The sequence below is a fragment of the Mastigoproctus giganteus genome, chromosome 3, assembly GCF_048544385.1.
Source record: "Mastigoproctus giganteus isolate SK-2022 chromosome 3, ASM4854438v1, whole genome shotgun sequence".
NCBI lineage: Eukaryota > Metazoa > Arthropoda > Arachnida > Uropygi > Thelyphonidae > Mastigoproctus > Mastigoproctus giganteus.
In genome coordinates this window covers 98,966,309-98,987,450 of record NC_143577.1, presented here as the reverse complement: position 1 = coordinate 98,987,450, position 21,142 = coordinate 98,966,309, and the positions used below count along the sequence as shown (strand labels likewise).

General features: G+C 35.7%; 1 protein-coding gene across 6 annotated transcripts in view; it reads right to left on the bottom strand.

Annotated features, from left to right (window-relative positions):
- LOC150088181 (rho guanine nucleotide exchange factor 10-like protein) overlaps positions 1–21,142 on the bottom strand; it is a 465,691-nt gene that overhangs the window by 321,444 nt on the left and 123,105 nt on the right. For all 6 annotated transcript variants that reach the window (XM_090369366.1, XM_090369362.1, XM_090369365.1 and 3 more), the window contains 3 exons: positions 20,207–20,303; positions 8,957–9,048; positions 1,225–1,302 (listed from right to left, as the gene is read on the bottom strand). In XM_090369366.1, the coding sequence (XP_090225492.1) occupies positions 1,225–1,302; positions 8,957–9,048; positions 20,207–20,303 (267 nt within the window). The remainder of the gene's footprint in view (positions 1–1,224; positions 1,303–8,956; positions 9,049–20,206; positions 20,304–21,142) is intronic.

Sequence of the window (21,142 nt, the reverse complement as noted above, 5' to 3'; positions counted from 1 at the left end):
TCAAAGAAACCTGCAGTCATGGTATCCTCACTTAAACCCACAAACTCACTTAAATCCTCTGCGTCAAAAAGCAGAAAGATCTGGGTGTGGTCTTGGACAGAAAATTAAGATACCATCATCATATAGAAGAAGTGTGTGCCAAATTCAACAGGAAATGGTAGGTTGCCAAGCAGCACTTGCTACATATCCAGAACACAAACCTGATAAAAATGTATATCAGGACAATGATTTTGGAGGTGTACTGTATGGAGTAGAGTTGTGGGGCACAGCTGCAAATACCACAATTAAACGCCGCAGAATACTGGCTCTTGAAGTGGGCAACCTAGAAATGTCATCTCCCACCACAGCAGCACACGACACCAATGGCCAAAGTGCTGAATTTAATCAGGGTTTCAACATTAATGCATGAAAGAAGACTCATCTTCACCATAAAAATTATCGCTGGGAGAGTCTCAGCACCCAATCATCTCTTTGCTCCACTCCCAAACTTCTTGCTCTTCATTCGAGGCTACAGTTTACAGATAGCTTCCTCCTGCATCAAAAGCTCCATCTAGTTCAATCCCTGGAACCTGACTTGTGTAAAATCATAGATGATAAAAAGTATAAATGACTCATCCTAAATCTGTATGTGGTCTCCACAACTATCAACTGATTTCAGGTCGTTACAGCTGGGCAAGTATCTCACAGAAAATCGAACTCAAGAAAACTATCTTTTGTTATTGCAATTTGTATTATACTTTAGTTATTTATTTATTTTTTTTTTTGTATTAGTTTTCCTTTGAAGTTAATATTATCTGCTATACGATTTTCTTTTTTTATACATAATTTGCCTATAACTTAATCTTTATACTTCCGGTGAGGTTATCTCTGCCGCTTTTTAACCCCTGGCATGGTGCTGTGAAGGGTTCTGTAAAGTCGTGGTACTTGCATATACCGGTGAACCTTACAATAAAGATCTTATTTATTATTCAAGTAATAACATCACATCAGTGGTGCCACCTATAAATAAAAAAGAAAACCGTCTTTGATATCTTCTGTATTCCAAGGCAGGAGAGCTTTTATACTCCGAATTATTTACCATAAAATGGTAGATAATTTACAAAAAATACCCTATAAACATTTGTTTCAATTGCATATAGGTTTAAATGCAGACCCCCCCCACCATTTGATGAAGATTTATCAAAATTAACGAAAACTATTAGCAAAATGATACAAAATACCTACTCTAATAAGTCTCTGAAGTGAGTTGACGTAAGAATTTTCGCTATCAACAACTGTTCCCACAATACATCGTCGTTTCATCTATAAAAAGAAGTAACATGATATGAATATAACATGAGGAAAGGAACAAATTCTTATACCTTCACTTATGCACAACATATTAAAGTGCAAAAGAAATTCAATTGCATTATGGTCAGGATATGACATATCCAGTAAAATTGACAGCTGTAATGTTCGTGTAAAGCTCCCTTTATTTTTCTATTTTGAAGACTAAATGCACAAGGCATAATATGTTATGGGTGAAATTAACTATATAATATCGGCGTAAATACACCATAATTTATCCATAAATTTAAGTACATAATGAGATAAGCAGTGTAATAGCATCGTTTGATTTTATCTCATTATGTAGTTAAATTTATAGGTAAACTATGGTGTATTTACACTGATATTATAGTTTATTTTTCTATATATCACCTGGGAAAACTCTCATGTACGATCCCTAGAAACTTTTCTGTGGGTCATACATAAGGGGATATCAGAAAGTAAAGTTCTATAGGCTAAAAATTTTCATACATATGTATTTGTGCTTCAATATGGTTCTTCATGAAGTGCCAACAAGTCATAAGAACCATATCTGTTAAGATAGAAAAAGTGATGCAAACGTACAAAATTTTTTATATTTTGGAAAAGGCATACTGCCATATTCCATTGTTGGTTATTTTATTTTGAGAACAGTGGCGGGTATGTTTCTTTATCTGTCATTAAATATTCCAGAAACTTTTTCTTCCAATACATATCATTGAAGATATGAAGACATATATTTCAAGTTAATTTGCTATCTGTGAAACAGATAGCAAGTTAACTTGAAATGTCTTGAACTATTTCAAGTTGAATTATTATTTGTAATGGCCATACAAAACAATACAAGGAAGTCAAGCTTTTGCTTCCAATTCTCATAGTATGCTGATCCAGCTAGCCTTTGAATTATGCAAACCATTGACTTCAACTATTCATGGAAGCAACTTAATTCCAATGATTAACAACATAAACACATTACATATGAAAATCAGTGGCTAAAAGAAAAACATCCCATAATCCACTTCATAACTCTGCCACCCTTAGTTTGAATTGTCTTCAGTTCAAGTACCATTTAATACTAAGAAACTTTTTATTATTTCTTTTCTATTCTGCCTGCCCCTCATCCCAAACTTTATAAATCTCAATCAGATCCCCTCAAAGATTCCTTGTTAGCAAGTTCTGTAGCATACATATTCATTCATTCCTTTTTGGAATGAAGCATGTTACCCATTCTTGGACCTTTTCAAGAAACTAGATGCCTCTTTGTCCCCCCCCCCCTAGGTGTGGCCTCTACACTGACACTGGCTTTTGAGTGCAAATTTAATTCTTATACAGCCAAACAATAACCCAATAACCCCCTCCCATCACTATAAGTAACTGTTTGATAAATCTTCAAAAGGATATCAAGGCCTTCATCCAAGTGTCTGCACTGCACAGAGAACTTCACATCTACATGGATCATCACCCAAATCGCTTCTTCCTTTAATGTTTCCAATTCAACCTCTCCAAGAGTTACTGTTATCTTGTATGGGACGTAGTTTTGGCACATTATAGACCTAGTTGCTGATGCATCATTAAAACAATTAACCAACCAATCTCCAAGAGCATAACTTATTTTGGTATTGTTATCTCCTAAGTATGAGACATGATTAAACATTTGGGGATTGAACTAACATTTGGAAAATGACAAAGCATACTGGCTATTCAGATGATTTGCCTTTAAAGTAGTCTCCCACACTGTGTATGCAGATTCTAATACTTCTCTCTTCCAGAAGCATTCCTGATAGGCTTCTTTTGGAATTGCTAATAGTTCTTATGTTGCATTCTGAATTTCTGCGCTGCCAGGTGAAATGATCCATCATTCCACTAGACAGCATTTAACTATACAATTTCAAGGAGGGTTAACTGCTGATCAGATCACTAATATGGGCAATTGAATCATTAGTTTTTGAAGCTGAAGGTGGCCTTGATCAAGAGACCATCTTCGGAGAGAGCAGCCCTCTTTAAATTTTGTGAACCACTGAAAGTCTTCAAATGACATGTGGCAAAATTACTCATTTTAAATTGTGACAAAACAGCTTCTATTCAATGCAAGCTAATTCAGACTGACTACATATAAGCAGTGTGTGTGTGTGTGTGTGTGTGTGTGTTATAAAATTAGTCACTAAACATGTTTCAAGTCAGAGCTCACTGAATACTGCAATTTCAAGATAAAAGAGTCACTCCATAACCTTTATGATCACACCATGCATTTTGCAGCCTTAAAACATAGTTGCCACTTTTCAGACCATCCCTGAACCCAATCCAAGCATCCTGAAGTAAATGGTGCATCAATGCACTTGGCTCAATAACCACTCTCTAAATCTTCACATGAACTGTCAAATTTTGACATCTTAAATATCTATGAAAATCAGAAACAGGAGCATCCCAGCACCATCCCTCGAGGGAGTTCACTTCTAAAGTGAATCCATTTTGAAAAGTAATTATTAATTACATACCTTTACCTTCCAATATGTAGTTATTATAGCTATCCCTAATCTGCCTAGGAGATCTCACTCACAATCCCAATATGTTCTAGCTTGCATAGAAATCTTTTGTGCAATCTCTCATGATGCTAGTGAGTCAGATACTTTTCTAGAGTCCAAATTAAAATGATGGAAAAATTAAAATGTTAATAAACAACACTCTTACACCAAGGGTAAAACAGGTTTAATAATTTTAATGGAAAGCCTCAATATGTCTGCTTAATGATTAGGCTACATTTCAAAACAATGCTATGCCTCATTTTCATAAGGCCTGAAGACTGTACATCTTGAAATGTAGCCTATTCATTAAGAATATATATTAAGGTTCTCTCAATAAAAATTAATTCAAATTTTAACATGAGATAGATAGTATAAGTGTTTTTATTATTATTTTAATCTTTAAGATAGAAAACAATTTAATGTCTTTGTTATAAGTTATTACAAATGTAAAAATTATTTTTTGGATCCAATTCATGAGTGACATTGTCATAACAGTTTATGAAGACACTATGCATGTTACCTGCATAATGTTAAAGAAATACAGTACGGTCCCCCCACTCATATGGTAGGTTCCAGACCTGCTTATTATCAATTATTATTCTGTTTTAAATTTTACAATCCTAAAAAAGAAAAAAAATAGAGTGAAAAAAATTAATGTAAATTCGAAGTTACGCAAGTCAGGAACTTACTACAGTACAATATATCCAAAAATGTTCAGCAACCTACATAAAAAATATGGCGATAGATTAAAAAAAAAAACAAACTTACCATGCACTGCTCACATGTCCAATACGAAGCTTCCCTTTATTTTTTGCGATATCGATTTTAAATCTAATAGCTTCTCTTTACTTTTTACGATGTTGCGTATGGTTTGGTTTGGTCACCAACATTATAATGGTTCATTAGAGATTTAATGGACGCACCATTTTCAAACTTTTGAATAATTTCAGGTTTTTGAAAGCGCAACTCATTTGTGTTTACCCATCATTTTTACGATTTCTAAACAATAAAAAAAAATTGTTATATCTGACATAAATAACAAAACAAAATTTTTCTCTTTGCGGTGCAACGAAACAACAATCGAAGCGATGCACTGAAACAAACTAAACACTTGGTCTCTTTTTTTTTTTTTTTTTTTTTAGCATCGGGTGTGAAGACAGTGGGGGTTGCAAGATAATAATCTCCCAATGAAGACTTTATAATGCCCTGCTTGTCGCTTATTTACGACTTGCAAAACATCTGTTTATACCTATTCTATTTATTACTTGAATTTTATGATTTCTGATTGTTTTTTTTTTTAATTTGGAGTCTTGTCTTGAAGTGTCCTGGTTAATCTGCTTCCCGGTTAAACCGATCCCGGTAAATCAAGAGTCTGCTGTACTTCCTATTCTTCTGAATTGCTTCTATAATCTCCCCTCTTTCAAACCAGCCTGAACACATACCACAACCAGTCAGCATCTTTTTGCTGTCAAACTTCAAGCTCAAACTTTTCTTCTTCCTCATTTATTCTTTCCACTTCTATTTCCTGGAACAACCTCCCTTCAAAGCCAAGATATCAGTTTGAATCCCTGCTGACTTTTTTTTCTGATATTTCAAAATTACTGTTATATATGCACATAGTTTGAAATGATGATAATTGTTTTTTTTTTTTTTTTTTTTTTTACTTCTATAAGTAACTTTATGCTCTATTTTGTTTTTCTCAATCTTTTTTTTCCCCCCTCTCTTTATACCATATGTCACAATCTTCCAAGTAGACAAAATGATTAGTTGTGACATTGTAAAGATTCCAGCATAGGAGTTTTCTTTGGACCCACAGGATGCACATACTGCTTCCCCTTGACATACTATCTGTGAGTGCCCAAACCTTTGCCATTTAAAGCATTTGATTGGGTTTGATATTTATGTAGTTTAGATAACCTGCTTTAATAACTGGTGGACTTGGTGACTTAAACATAAGTATAATATTTCTTGCTGGAACAAGTGAACCATTTCCTTTGATAAGAATTCTCCTAGCCTGGATGACATTTTGATCAGATAGTGTATGCAATTTTTTTGCCAGTGAAATTCACTAGATCCCATTCAGCTATGCCTTCTTTGTGTTCAGCATATCATGAAGTGACACTTCTATGGGTGTTTCTCCAATTGTGAAGAATGAGCGGTCATTTTGAGAAGTAGTTCAGAGTACCTATTCACGTATGGTTTCAATAGGCAGACCCCGACTTAAGTTGCCACACTAAAATCAGGGAATCTCCTTGTTGGTGGGCAAGCAGCATTTTCTAAGCATTTCTGAATTAAAAATCTAGAAAGGTTGCTAATCGGCTTTTCAGTCAGTGAATCTAGGATAAGAAAATGTGGGAAGTTGTTTTGGCCTGTGTCATTCTTTTGCCATTTAGCAACAGAAGGGTTCTGATCACCCTGTTTAGGCAGGTGAGATGGATCCATGAACCCACAAGGCAGAGTGCTGTTATAGTTCATGTTTGCTGCTTTTGGCAGCAAGCGAGAGGACTTTCCTGCAAATGCTTCTGGCCCTGCCATGTTGAGGCAGGAGCAGTGCCACTAGAGTGACCATGGTTATTAGATTAGGGCAGTTAGTAAAGTTAGAAAAGTAAATAAAAAGAAAGGTGGACCTCCTTACCCAACCTGCATTTACTACTTTTAAGATAAAGAACTATTCAAAAGAATAATAAAATGTCACTAAATATCAAACTAAATAAACAGCAATATATATTCAATGGAAATCTCTATAGATTGCTGTATCACTTGGTAACTGAAAATTCACTTAGTACCCAGGGTCTTATGGCCATGATGCACTGCTAGAAGAATTTGAGTCACTGAAGAAATGGGTGCTTGCCCTAGAGACAAATGCAACTGGGGGCATGTCAAGGACTCAAGAGTCTAGTTATCTGCTAAATGATGCACACTGCCAATTTGGGCAAGTACAAACTACTCTTGTTCAAAATGATTCAGTTCTAATGGGAGATTCCATTGTTCTGATTGGATCATGGTTGGATCATCAGTATACAGAACATGGTTCGTATACTGATGATCTTCAGGCAGGGTGGGCCGTCCTGATGGTGCCAGGGGTGCCTGAAAACCTGAAACTTACATAGGAAAACTGTGAAGGAGGCACCAAATTGCGATTTGCACTCGAGCACCACATTCCCTAGGAATATGGTGCTCAAGTGCAAATCGCAATCGTATCATCTGCAAACTTGGACATTAAGCCTGATATACTGATATATATTAATATCATTACTAAATATAGAAAGCAACAATAGGTCCAACACCGAACCCTGGGAGATGCCACTAATAACATCAGTCCATGAAGAGCAGTATCCACTGATAACCACTCTCTGTCTTCTCCCACTCAACCATCCCTTTATCCATAGCAGTAACTTGCTCTTACTGTTCCAATTTGCACAGTAGTGTTCCATGTGAAACAGTATCAAGAGCTTTCCTAAAATCCAAGTACATGATATCAAAATTATTTTTTGCATCCAGTTCCTTTGTAACCACATTGAGTATCCAATCAATTTGGTAAGACAAGACTTCCCCTTAACAAACCTATACTGGGTCTGAACTATAACTGTAGTCTTGTCTAGATGATCCTGCAGTGCTTTTTAACCAGTGCCACCATTAATTTCCCCTGAACAGAAGTTAAACTAACAGATCTGTAATTACTTGTGTCACCCTTTGATCCCCCATTGTGAACTGGGGTCACATTTCACATCTCCAGTCCATGGGGACCTCACATCTCCAGTCCATGAGTCCAAGGAAGCGTTCATAATAATGGCTAATTGTTTCCTTACTTCCTTTGCTGCCTCCTTTAATATAACTGGATAGATCCCATCCACCCAAGAAGTCTTTGTTATGTTTAACTTCAAAATTTTCTCCTCCACTTCGCTCTCAGTTATTACAAAATCATTTAGCTCCTTGCCAGAGTTTGATAAAGTTTTGGCATTCCCCTCCCTGAATAACTCCTCATGTGTGAATGTAGGTGCAAAATAGTCATTCAGTTTGTCAGCCAACTGAGCAGGATGATCAACCGTCACACCATCAATATCAAGTGCTACTTGATATCAATTAATTGACAAAGTAGCCACTTAATGTGCCTAATGGCCTTTACATCATTTGTTAGCACAAAATGGAGTAAATCAGCCTGAAATGCAGCTTTATGCAATCTTTTTTCACATTAAATCAGAGAGATTTCTAAAATATATATCCATCTACATTATAACGCATTTCACATGTGTGGGTATAATGGCTAATTGGTTAGCAATAACCTAAACACTACATACAACTAAAATTTTTATAAATCCTTGGTAGCATTATCACCAATAGGAGTATCTTAGAAGATTTATATATATATATATATATATATACACATATAAACTATGAAAAATATATGAATAAAAGAGAGCAAAGCCTCAAGCTAGAAAGTCTTTATACATGTTGAGCATAACCTCTTACTATACATTATGAACAAACTGGGTTTGCTTCATGTGCATCAATCGCACCACCTTCTTGATCTTACAGCTTGAGGCTTTTGCCCGACTTAACTACATCTACTTTACTCTACTTACTATACCACCTCACATTTTAATTATGGATACATTTTGTCAGTAGGTTTGCTTTGGTTTTAACAATGCCTACCTGCAAACCAATGGGACCCCAAACAGAGTTAAAACCTGAGCCTGGGTGGTGAATACACTTTATATAAAAAGCAACACACTCCTCCATTGGAGCAGTGCCCTTTATTTAGATTAGTGCAATACTAAGGCAACTCAACGCCCTAGGCATCAAACCTAGTTTGCTCACAGCTATATACAAAAAGAGGCTATGCATGACTTTATATAAATACAGTGACTTTATTTATTCACACTAATAATATTAATGTAACTAATATTATTAGTTAACACTAATTATATAAAGAGTGAGGGATGAGAAAGACTATATAAGATGTCACGTGAAGGATTTCATGATACGAGATAATACAATAATGATGCCAATGTACAAACTTCAAGTTTGTCTAAAAAATTCAACTATGTAGTAATGACACAAATGCACTAACTAATGTCATAGTTATTTATTTACATCAAATAGAATTTACTTGTAAAATTACTTCATACCTGTTCAGGAGTTAATCCAGAAGGGATTGCAGGAAGTGATAAAGGAGGTCTCTGTTTCTTTGATATCTTTACATCAACATACACCTCTTCATCTAGATGGGAAAAATAATCTGCCTTACTACAAGCAAATGGGGGAGGAACATTTATAGCCTCCCTTACAATTATTATAAAAATGCAAACAGAAATAATTAACCAAATTAGCCTATCCTTCCCCCTCATATTTGTTCTTCAAAACAAAATTAACAATGTCCATACGCAATCCACATTTTGACCAGTTTTCATGGATTCTCTCACATTCTCGCTTCCTTCTAAAAAGCTTTTATGCCATTGAAACATGAGTGTTCTTGAAAAATACCTTCCCCATAAACAATTTAACAATTCATAACTTTCAGGTTTTCTTTAGTTTTATTAAAATTTTGAAGTTTACTTTCTGTTCAATTCTTTTGTCTGTCATTTTTCCAGAAAACTGCAAAAACACAAGGTAATGAAAACTTGTCTCACTGCAAAGCAAATGAACATCTTGGAATGTCACTCAGCAGACAACTAGGGAAAGGTTAAAAGTCAGCTGCTGTGCCTTTGTTTTTAAAGGTGCGTAGTGACTGCACATGTAGTCCTGTTATTTAATAGCCACACTTCATATAGAAACAGAAATTTAGAGAAATGATAATTTTGCTGAAAATAGAAAAAAATAGTTTTACAGTGATAAAATATAAACATGAAACTAATAGTCACTTCCATTTTCAGTACAAAAAACTGTTGCAAGTGCAATATTTTAAAAATGTGTGTATTTTTTACCACTTAAAATTCTGTTTGGTATAATGCATCCAGAAGTCAACAGACTCCACTATGTATTTAGTAATATTTCTTAATTCAAAATATTTTAATATCAAATGGACGAGTCATTTTATATTAAAAAAAAACTGAAAACTATAGTACTTACTATTCATTCAGTTCACAAAGCTCTAAGGCAAAAATTATTACAAAAGGGTTGCAGGGAACAAACCTTTTGAGAGTTCTCAAGAGTTTCTGATTACATCTTTTTTTTCCAGAAAATTTACTCATCAAAAGCTCTAAAATGACCCTTCTAAGTACTGGACTATGCAATATTTAGAATCAGAGAGTGTAACAGTGAACATTATCTTGAACTAGAACAGCAATTGCTCAACATGCAATCAAAATAATTTTTTGATTGCATGTTGGGCTTTTAATTAATTAAAAGCCCAAATACTTTCGTTCCAAGGTTGAAACAATGCAGTGTTTAGAATTAAGGGGATCATTAGGTTATCTTTAACTAGAATGGCAATCATTCAATGCAAAAATAAAAATATCGTTACAAAAAGAGGTACTGCCTGGTACTTTAACCTAATTATTCTGCGAAAACAGTAAAATATTTCTTAAAAAAAAATAAAAATAATAAAAAACTGGAGATATATTTAGGTATGCAGAAAAAAGCTTCAGTCATTAAGCATGAACCAACAAAAAATCTGCATTTTTTTTTTTTTTTTTTTGCAAGGGACCTGAAGATCCGGCTGCCATGTTACGGTATAAATGCTATAAATTTAATCCATCAATTACTTCATTAAATTCAACAAAAATCACTTAAAACCAGCCTCTACACTTTCCTACTGTCCTCTTTCCTGGATAAAAATAAATAAATAAATAAATAAACTAAAATTCATTAGTATAACTTATACTAATGAATTTTAGCTTTCACCATTAGATAACTTTACTGAAATTATTGTACAGTCCAACAATAAAACAAAAAACCTCACAGTCTTGTTACATCAAAATACAGTAAACCCCCGCTATTCGGGAGGTTACGTTCCTGAGAAATGCCTCGAATACTGAGTTATGGCTCCCATAATAATAAAGGGGTTCCGTTCCAAAGTATGAAATATATAAGAAAAACTAGTCTAAAATTTTGTCTATGTATGTATTATATGTACCTTCATAATATGACTATGTACATAGACAGTACAAAGTGAAATGCAAGCATATGGCATCGAAATGAAAATAAGAAAAAATTTTATATTAAATGTAATATTTATTAGAAATTTCAAACAAATCTTTCAAACTAGCGCCTTTGCTAACTAAAAAAAAACTTATCCGCCAGTGCTATCATCAGTTTCGCTAAAGTGTTGATAATAGAGTTTTGCCTTTTCACAAATGATGAGTGAACTTAATGGAATTTTATTTTGAGTTTGGTCTTCTATCCACAGATTTAAAGCTTTTTCCATTTTTTCTAATTTAACATCACGAGTTACAGAGCAAATTTTTGAAGCAATTAGCACGTTTTCATGGACACTATGGCAGATTTTTTCTGCCGATTTCTTGATTGATCGTACCATTGACTCATTGATTTTATAATGTTTTGCCACTGAGGAGACACTTTCACTATTAAAAATTTTATCTAATAACTCAATTTTATTTGCTAATGTCATCACCTTTGATCTTTTCACATTTCCCTTGTTATTTGTAACCATATTTTTGTACGGGTTAGAAAGAACTTGTCCACAATAAAGTCACTTTCTTCGGTTAATACACTCGAAAAAGTCTGTTTTACACTGCAAAATGGTAGATTTATCACTTTTGTAAGCATATCAATTTATAAATTGATAAATTTATTCAATTTATAAGCATATAAATTAAAAGCAAGTGCATAATTACGTGACAAGTGCATAACACATACTGAACAAGGTTTAGAGAGAAACATCCACACTCGCGATTTTGTCACCCCTCTCCCCCAACCCACTGAGAGCTGTTTTGACCGGGAAAGATAATTTTAGCCAAGCTAAAATGTTTTTTTATGGCGAAAAATGTTCACGCCGCTTTAAAATTCACATTTTTTAAGGTTTCATTTTATATTAAACAGCAATTGCGAATACGCGAAACTGTGAATACAGATACCGCGAATAGCGGGGGTTTACTGTATTATCAAAATACACAAGATGGCTATAAAATTCTAAAAAACTCAAAAACTACACATCCATGGTATTCAACATGGAAAGAAACTAAATCCAAAGATCAACTGGTTACAACACACAAATAATTTAGGAAATTCAAACAAGATTCTTTAAAATACGGTATTCTCTGAATAATCATGCAGTTAGTTACTGAATGTATTTGTTAGAAGATAAAGTACACTTTCATGTTATACCAACACAGCTGTGAATTTAAAATTTTGACTGTTAAAATCCAGTAACTAAATGTAAAATTAAAATTTTGCATTTAGTGACTGAAAATCACTAAAAGCAAAATGTAAAATTTCTAGATTGGAAAATTCAGATGGTTACAATACACTTTTGCAAAAAAATGTTAGTAAGTAAGAAATGTATGGCTTAAATTCATCACTGCTTCATTTAATTGTGAACAGCAAGATGCAGTTTTCTTTCCAAGTGTTATGCATTTAAGGTAATTCCAAATGTGAAAGCAAATTACACTAGCCAACAGTTTTAAATACATTACCATTAATTGAGGCATATGACGAAAGAAAGCAAGCTTATACAGCATCAGCCAAAAAAAAAAACCCCTTCCCATTTCACCCATCGGGTCACCCCAAATGTTTGTCTAGTTCAGCCTTAAATTTATTTAAGCTATCAACTTCCACAACAACAGATGGAAGTCTGTTCCAGCAATCAACTATTGAATTAAACCCAGACCTTTACAAATTGGTAGGAAGCAGCTAAAAAAATAAAAATAAATAAATAAAAAATAAGTATATACAATAGTGCTCAAAAAAATTGCATCACTTGCAAAATTCACTTAATTTCTGTGAAATTTGCAAATACTGTATATCATATATGTTTTGCAGTAGCATTACCCTATCTGATGATGCTATGCAATAACATTAGCAGAGGCATATGATACAAGAAAGAAAGCTTATACAGCATCAGGTAAAAAAAAAAAAAAAAAAAACCCTTTCCATTTCACCCATCCGGTCACTCCAAATGTTTGTCTAGTTCAGTCTTAAATTTATTCAAGCTATCAACTTCCACAACAGATGGATGTCTGTTCCAGCAATCAACTACCCACTGGCTAAAGGCAAACTTCCACACAGCTTTTTTTACAATTATCTTTCCTCAATTTGAATCTACACCCCCTCAGATTCTTAGTCTGAGCAAGTGGAAGTATCCCGTAAGCATTGAGCCTGCTCAAACCATTCAAAGCCTTATAATCAGATCACCTTGCAGGTACCTCGTCTCCAGATGCTGCAATTTGAGGAACTTAAGCCTTTCTTCATAAGCACACCCCTTTCTTCCTCTCACCAATCTTGTTGCCCTTCTCTGTACTCGTTCTAGCAACTCCACATCCTTCCTAAAATGAAGTCTCCAGACCTGTATACAGTACTCAAGGTGTGGCCTGACCACTACCTTATACAAAGGGATAATCACCTCTTTGTCTCTGCTACCAAAATTCCTATACATCATTGACAAAACTCCATGACCTGCTCTGGCAGCCCATCTGCACTGCTCAGAGAACTTCATATCTGAATGCACAATTACCCCCCAGGTCTTTTTCATTCTCCACCTCCCTGAGTGTTGGACCAGAAAGTTGGTATGTTTCTCTTGGATTTAAAAAAAAAAAAAAAAAAAGATAAACTGCAGCTATTATCAACCCACTGCAGGATGGAAGCCTCCACAGCAATTCATGTTGAGGAAAATGGACCATAATCTGCCACGCTGGTCCAGTGCGGGTTGGCAGATCAACCGCATTTAGCAGTCAGGGGCTTGAACCCCGGTCTACTCATGCAGCGTGTGCTACTGCATCCCCGCTCCTGACCAATCAGCTACGGTACTCCTCTCTTGGGTTACTGCTACCCATATGTAGTACTTTGCATTTGTCGATGTTAAACTTCAGTTGCCACTTCTCAGCCCATCTATCTAACTTTTCTAGATCCTGTTGCAGTAGCATACTGTCTTTAGTGTCATTAACAACCCTGCCAACCTATGTATCATCTTCAAACTTGGAAATTAAGCCCGCTACACCTTCATCAATATCACTGATAAATACACAAAACAACAATGGGCCCAGCACCAAACCCTGGGGGATGCCGTTAATTACATAAGTCCACAAAGAGCAGAATCCATTTATTACCACTCTCTGCTGTATCCTACTCAACCATCCCCTTATCCATTGCAGTAACTTGCCCTTAATGGCATACCTCTCCAATTTGGAAAGCAGTCTTCATGTGCAACAGTATCAAAAGCTTTCCTGAAATCCATATCAAAATTATTTTCTGCATCCAGTTCCGTTGTGACCACATCATAGTATCCAATCAAATTGGTCAGACAAGACTTCCCCTTAACAAACCCATGCTGTGTCTGAACTATTGCTGCTGTCTTGTCTAGGTGATCCTGTATCACCTCTTTAAACAGTGACTCCATTATTTTCCTCAGAACAAGTTAAACAGGTCTATAATTATTTGTGTCATCCTTTGAATCCGCTTTGTGATTGGGGATACATTTGCACATCTCCAGTCCACGGTATCGTCCCCTGACTCTAAGGATGCTCTCATAATTTTGGCTAAGGGTTTGCTTACTTCCCTTGCTGCCTCCATTATAACTGGATAGATTCCATCTGCCTCAGGTGCCTTTTTTATGTTTAACTTCAATAATTTCTCCTCCACTTTGCTCTCAGTTATCACAAAATCACTTAGCTCCCTGTCAGAGTTCGATAAACTTCTGGCATTCCCCTCCTTGAATAGCTTCTCATGTGTGAATGTAGATGCAAAATACTCATTCAGTTTGTCAGCTATCTGAGCAGGATCATCAATAGTCGAACCATTTATGTTAAGTGGACCAATTTGATTCATCCCCTTCCTTCTAGAGTTTACATAAATAAAGAACTCTTTTTCTGTTTTTCTTTGCATCCCTTGCCAAAGATTTCTCATAATTGACTTTGCCTGCCTAACCTCCTCTGTGACTTGATTACAGACTAGCTTATACCTGTCATAGGCTTCTGTGTCGCCTGATAATTTATATGCATCTTTCTTCTTTGCCACAAGCCTCATTAATTCATCCAACAACCATTTAGGCCTGAACCTTTACGGTATTTCTTAGTTGGTATGAAAAGCCTCGTAGCCTCTGAAATTAAGTCCCTGAAGGATTCCCCATTTAGAATTTACTGTTGGTAACGTCATCAGTTGATCCCACCGTATAGAATTTAAAAACTGCCTGAGACGTCTGTAGTCACGTTTATGAAAACAAAAACCCTTCCCTTTACTCTTGATGGTAGTTACTTCTTTAAGTAAATCCCACATCAGTACACTGTGATCACTGTCATATCTGCAATTTCCTATTGCATGCATAATCACTGCTGATAATCAGATCAAGAGTATTATTCCCTCTGGTTGCCCCTTGAACATGTTCCATAGTAGAAAACAATCCTCCAATAAAGAATGATCTAGAAGATTCCACTGTTGTAGCCTCGAGGCCAATGGCTCTGCTTTATTCTTCAGCAGTTCAAGATCCCTGACGAGGTCATTAAGCTCACTTGCTGTGATTCAGAAAGATGTGTCTTCATCAGAGTGTACAGAAAAATGGTCGGGTGGTTCAGGAATAGGTAGTACCCCATTGTAAGGCATAGGACAAATTGCAGATGGTATATTTGGGTATGTCACTGTCCACTTTTTTTCATTATCATCCCTTTTCCAATAGGAGGTGCCATACAGAAGTAACAGTGTGCGATGTGATTTGTTGGCTGCCTCCATATCATGGGCACTTCAAAAGGCATAAAATGTCACTTTCGATTCACCCACACATTGAGTTTTGCTGAACAGGTAGTGCAGCATATGTGTGGAGCCCAGTTCTTGTCCTGGATTTACATCCAAAGTACAAGAAGTAGGCCTTTTTTATGGCTCGAGTTAAGGTACGCTTCCTTGAAGCTAACGTGTCTTCTCCACACACGTAACAGAAGTCATCTGGACTATTCACACAATTCCAGGGCATATTAATCTTACACAACACAAATAATGCACAAAAAGTAAGAATCTCACAGAGAAACAACCGTTAACTGAGAACCCAGTAATTATTAACTAGCAACAGAGTTGAAGGTGCATTTGGGGTGACAACAACTTATCATGTGATGCAGAGCGAGGCGACAGTTGCCGACCATGTGAGAAGAATGTGGTGGTACTGAAACTGAGGTTTTGCCATGCACTTTGCCGAGAGCCAAAGTTTATAATGTAGAGTAACTCGCTAATATGAGACCCCAAGTGCAATTCGAAAACAAGAGTTAATCAACAAATTTTAATGTGATTTTTGTGTTCAGCGGCATAAAATTAGCCAAGATTGCATATTTTTGCAATATATATAAATTTTTACACACACACACACACACACACAGTCAGTCCTCGTATAACACATGTTTACACTACGAATTTGATCATACACGATTTATAAATAGGGGAAACGATATCTTATATAACACAAACCGAATTCGCTTATGCACGATTCGCCTTTGCGTTTACAAGAAATGGTAGTCGAACGCAAAATCACCCAACCGAACGCAACACGATAGGAATGAAGAGAAGATTCTGAAAATGTATTTATGTTTTTTATATCAACGAAGGGGAAACACATTTCACCATAATAATGTAAAAACCAACACAATTCCAGCTATCAGTATAATCGCAAATGCAATTAGATCGAGTTTACTACCAGTTTAGAACAGATTCCACTAGCAGAAACGCAACTGGAAATTGTTTTTATTGTTTTATGGTAGTTACCCCTAGAAATGTGCTTTAGTAAAATGTGAGGTATTAATAGTGTATCTCTGCCATTACAGTGTTGTTCATTCAGTTGCTACATGCGTGCAGCTTTGTTTATGTGTATCAAGCGTGCCTCCTCGTTTTGTAATTATGCTTTATTCCCTAAAAATGAGTAAAATACTTAAAAGGTGTGAAAAGGAAACGTCCTGGTGAAGGCACTGCAGAGAGAGAGAGAGAGAGAGAGAGAGAGAGAGAGAGAGAGAAAAAGAAAAGCAATATCGATAAACAGAGGCGGACTGGATCAAAAATTCTTACCCGGAAAAATTTATAGTGGCCTCATATACAAAGTACTATGGATTATGGCCAAAATCACACCAGCCTCCGGTGCACCGGGGTTTCCCCGGTAAGGCTTATGGCCAGTCCGCCACTGTCAATGGAGAAAAAATATGAAATTCACTACCACTCCTCCAAAACTTGCAGGAGGTGTAGGAGGCACAAAGATGAATCGTAATCTCATAGCATTGCAGGGTCCGAAATGCCTTCATCATGCGGTAGAGGACGTTGAACGGGAGGTCGCGTAAAACGGCGATCCCGCTGGAAGTCAGCATTTGCGAAGTTTCTGTTGAAGAAACCAAGTAGCAAAAGTCCTCCGGAGTGGATAATCCACAGGCTCCAATGATTGGACGCATTGCAGATGGTATGAACTCATTTGGTTTGTTGACAGTATCCTCCATACAGTGGATTGGGAAATACCCAATTGTTGGCCTATCGCTCGAGTACTCGTACTGCCTTCTGCAAGATGTAGGACATTCTCCTCATTGTCTGGCGTCCTCGTTGTTCGCTCTCGATTCATGGTACCTCTCGTGAAACAACCAGTCTCCCGTAACCTTCTGTGCACACGTGCGAAAATCGTATGATGAGGAGCACGCCTGTGAGGGAAACATTCCTGGTACAAGTGCAGAGCGGCATGCCCGTTACAGTCTGCAGCTTCATACGAGAGGTGTATGTCGGCCAGTTCAACGTTTGAATATTCTTCCATCCTTCTGCCTCGGGAACCGGTTCGCAAATGCTGACTTCCAGCGGGATCGCTGTTCACGTGACCTCCCGTTCAACGTCCTCTACGTGACGAAGACATTTCGGACCCTGCAATGCTATGTGATTCCGATTCTTCTTTGTGCCCCCTACACCTCCTGCAAGTTTGTTTCACTGGTAGTGAATCACCCTGTATATATACACACACACAATATTTCAGTAAATAAGCAAGGTACTATTTAAAAGGAGATGTTGAAACAGATTGAGAAAATAGTGTCATACTGCATTATACTTGTCTTTCCTACGAACGGCATTACTCCTCCTTTGTGATGTGATAGAGCTTGGGCTTATGCTCTTTACAAAGAACTATGTTCATCCACAAGTCAACCCAGACTTACTAATATAATTTTTAAATGTATAACATCACCAAAAAGGTGAATCACTATTCATTAAAAATTCTATTGTGAATGCTTTTGGAACTATTAGGTTCCATCATCAGATAAGATGGTAACCTTAAAATAGTGATGAATAAATGTATCAAATCTGTGTTACTTGCAATTCGTGTGTGCCATATTCTTTGTTATTGACTGCTTATCTTTTTACTGTTTTAAATTTTAACCCCCACAAATGTCAGTGAACAGAAATGTCAACTTATTAGTATGTACATATTACGGTACGTATTAATTATTCCGATTATCACGTATCATTTAATTTTTTAATTTACCCTTTTTTAATAAAGGGTAAATTTGTGCTTAATATATCTTTACTTTTATAGCCTGTGGATAATATTCCTACTATTTTTGCTAATTAGAATCGCTGTTTAATAGAATTAAAATTCAATTCACAAACTAGATCATGATGACCGGAACTTACTACACATTGTATAGTGAAGACTGCTTTACTATAGTGCATCCATCGTAACGTGAGTTGATTGTACAGTGACCCAATTGTAAAGCGGGGGGTCCACTATATTTTTAACTATTTGCGTGAAACTTCGCATAATTGGGGCAGCTGATTAATCGGGCCAAAATGCACTAGTCCCAATGTGTCCAAAATAACTGGAATCAACTGTATTAAAAATCTCCATAACTTTTGAACAGAAGCATATTAACATTAACTGTTTTCACAATAATGCAAATAACAGCTCAAAGAGTTAAGCATGTCAATAATCTTGAATGTGTACCCCTCTTGCAGCTCTGAAGATGTCAAATCTGTACTTAACCATCCACCATACATTGTTAGCCTTTCAGGTGAAATGGAATTGTTTCAATTTTTCTTGTTTTTAATGTTGGTAATCAGGAACTGTTGTTGTGAATACCTTAATACCCTACTGTTGTTGTGAATATCCTTAACACCAAAAGAAAGTAGAGTTATGTGAAGTGATCATTGAATTGGTCCACCAACCACCAAATCCAGCAAAAATCTAGAGAAATGCATTAAGAGAATAAGCCAGGATGCAATATTTGGGGGGGGGGGAATAAACACATTCAGCCGATATACCTCCAGTTATGGAAGCACAATTCTCTAAAAGATCAAGGTAGAATATTCCATTAACTGACTTTTCAGTCAGTTAATGGAATATTCTACCTTGATCTTTGGGAAAAATGGACTAATAATCATATTATGATGACGCCTGCACCACACTTTGACTTTGGACTACCATACACTGCACATGGGTTCTCAGACCCCTATATACAAACTCTGTGCCATTTAAATGTCCAAAAACATATGAAAAGTTGCTTCACTAGAAAAGCACACTTTTGTAGGAAACCTGTCTTCTTCAGATAACTGCAGCATCATGGTGACAAAAAATTCACATTTTGGCCTATATGTTTGTAATAACTACTACACCACTTGAAACTATACAGGCAAATAATCAAAGCCTTTCATGAATATCATTGTACATTGTTGATCTTGGTAGCTGAAGTTCTCATTAAGTGTGTCAAATTGACTTTATTTGGCCTCAATGGAATGCATTACAAATGTTCTCCTAAAGATTTGAGGCCATCTAATACCTTTACTTGAAGCTCTTCCATCCATGCATAAAACTTTGGAACATCGGTGAATTCTTCCTAAACAGATAACGACGAATAAGCTGAACTTGTTTTTGTTTTATGGCCTACTGTGGTGAAGTGATCATTGAACTACTGAACTACCACTGAACTACTGATCTTTAAAGTACACAGAAAAGAAATTTGAGTTATTCTTTATAAACGTGAAAACTACATCTATTATTGCATATCAGATCTAAAGTTATGCACTTCTCTAATAATAAAGGTTTTTTTTTCCCCCCCAGATAGCCCATACAAAGCAATATGTACTTCTGATTGGTTTTAAGACACCTTAAAAAAAAAAAAAAAAAAAACAGCACTAAAATCATGTTCCATGCTCTTTATACAGCACAATGAGATAACCACATAATGTCATATCACACTGTGCAGTGATCATATTATCTTGTTATAACAACCCATTGCCACACAAACAAAAAAACAACAACCTTATATACAAACCCTGTGAGTGCCTGCTGCTGTATTTACCAGCACATTTTTCAAGCTCGTATTCCTTTTTCCTAGTAGAAAACCATCTTGTAAAGCCACCCGAAGTACCCTAAAATATTAAACATTTAATAAAATAGCATTTATCAATGACTGCCACTAATTTTCAAATCAGATTAATGAATAAATGTACACAAAGAGTGAAAGGAAACCTAGTGTCTTGTTATCCAATGATTAATAAAAGCAAACTTTAGAACAAGTTTTTAAGCTGCAATAAAATAAAATTTCAAGACTTTAAAATAAAAATAACAATAATAAAAGAAAAATTATTAAAAAAAAATTATTAAAAAAAAAGTAAAACTACACAGACTCGAATGTGATGGAGTAAAAATCGATGATCCATCAAAGTTGAAGTTCTTTATTTTAAAAAAAATCCAATCAAATACAGTTCTTTAGTTATAAACTTTTTTTTTTTTTTTAGTAAAAATTTGAGTGATAAGACAATGTATCAATAAGGGCTACTGCACTTTTGCATGTTTGTTTATAGAGTAACCTATTTTAAAAAGAAAAACAATAAAATTAGATAGGTCAAATTTTCAATGACTCATGATTTATTTTTTTTCATCATCCTTCAACTTTGAGTTAGCGAACGTCTAATGTAAAATTCAGCAGCAGTAATCATATTAAATTGAAGTGGTATCTACTTAAATTATATTATCAGTAGCACTTGCATATGATGGAAGAAAGCAAGCTTATAAAGCATCAGCAAAAAACCCTCTCACATCACCTGCCCATCTCTACAATAATTTGACCAGTTCTTCCTTGAATTTATTCAAACTACTGGCTCCTCACAACAACAACAAATGGAAGTTTGTTCCAACAATCAACTACCTGCTAGCAGAAGGCAAACCTGTACATATTTATCTACAACCATCTTTCCTCAATTTGAAT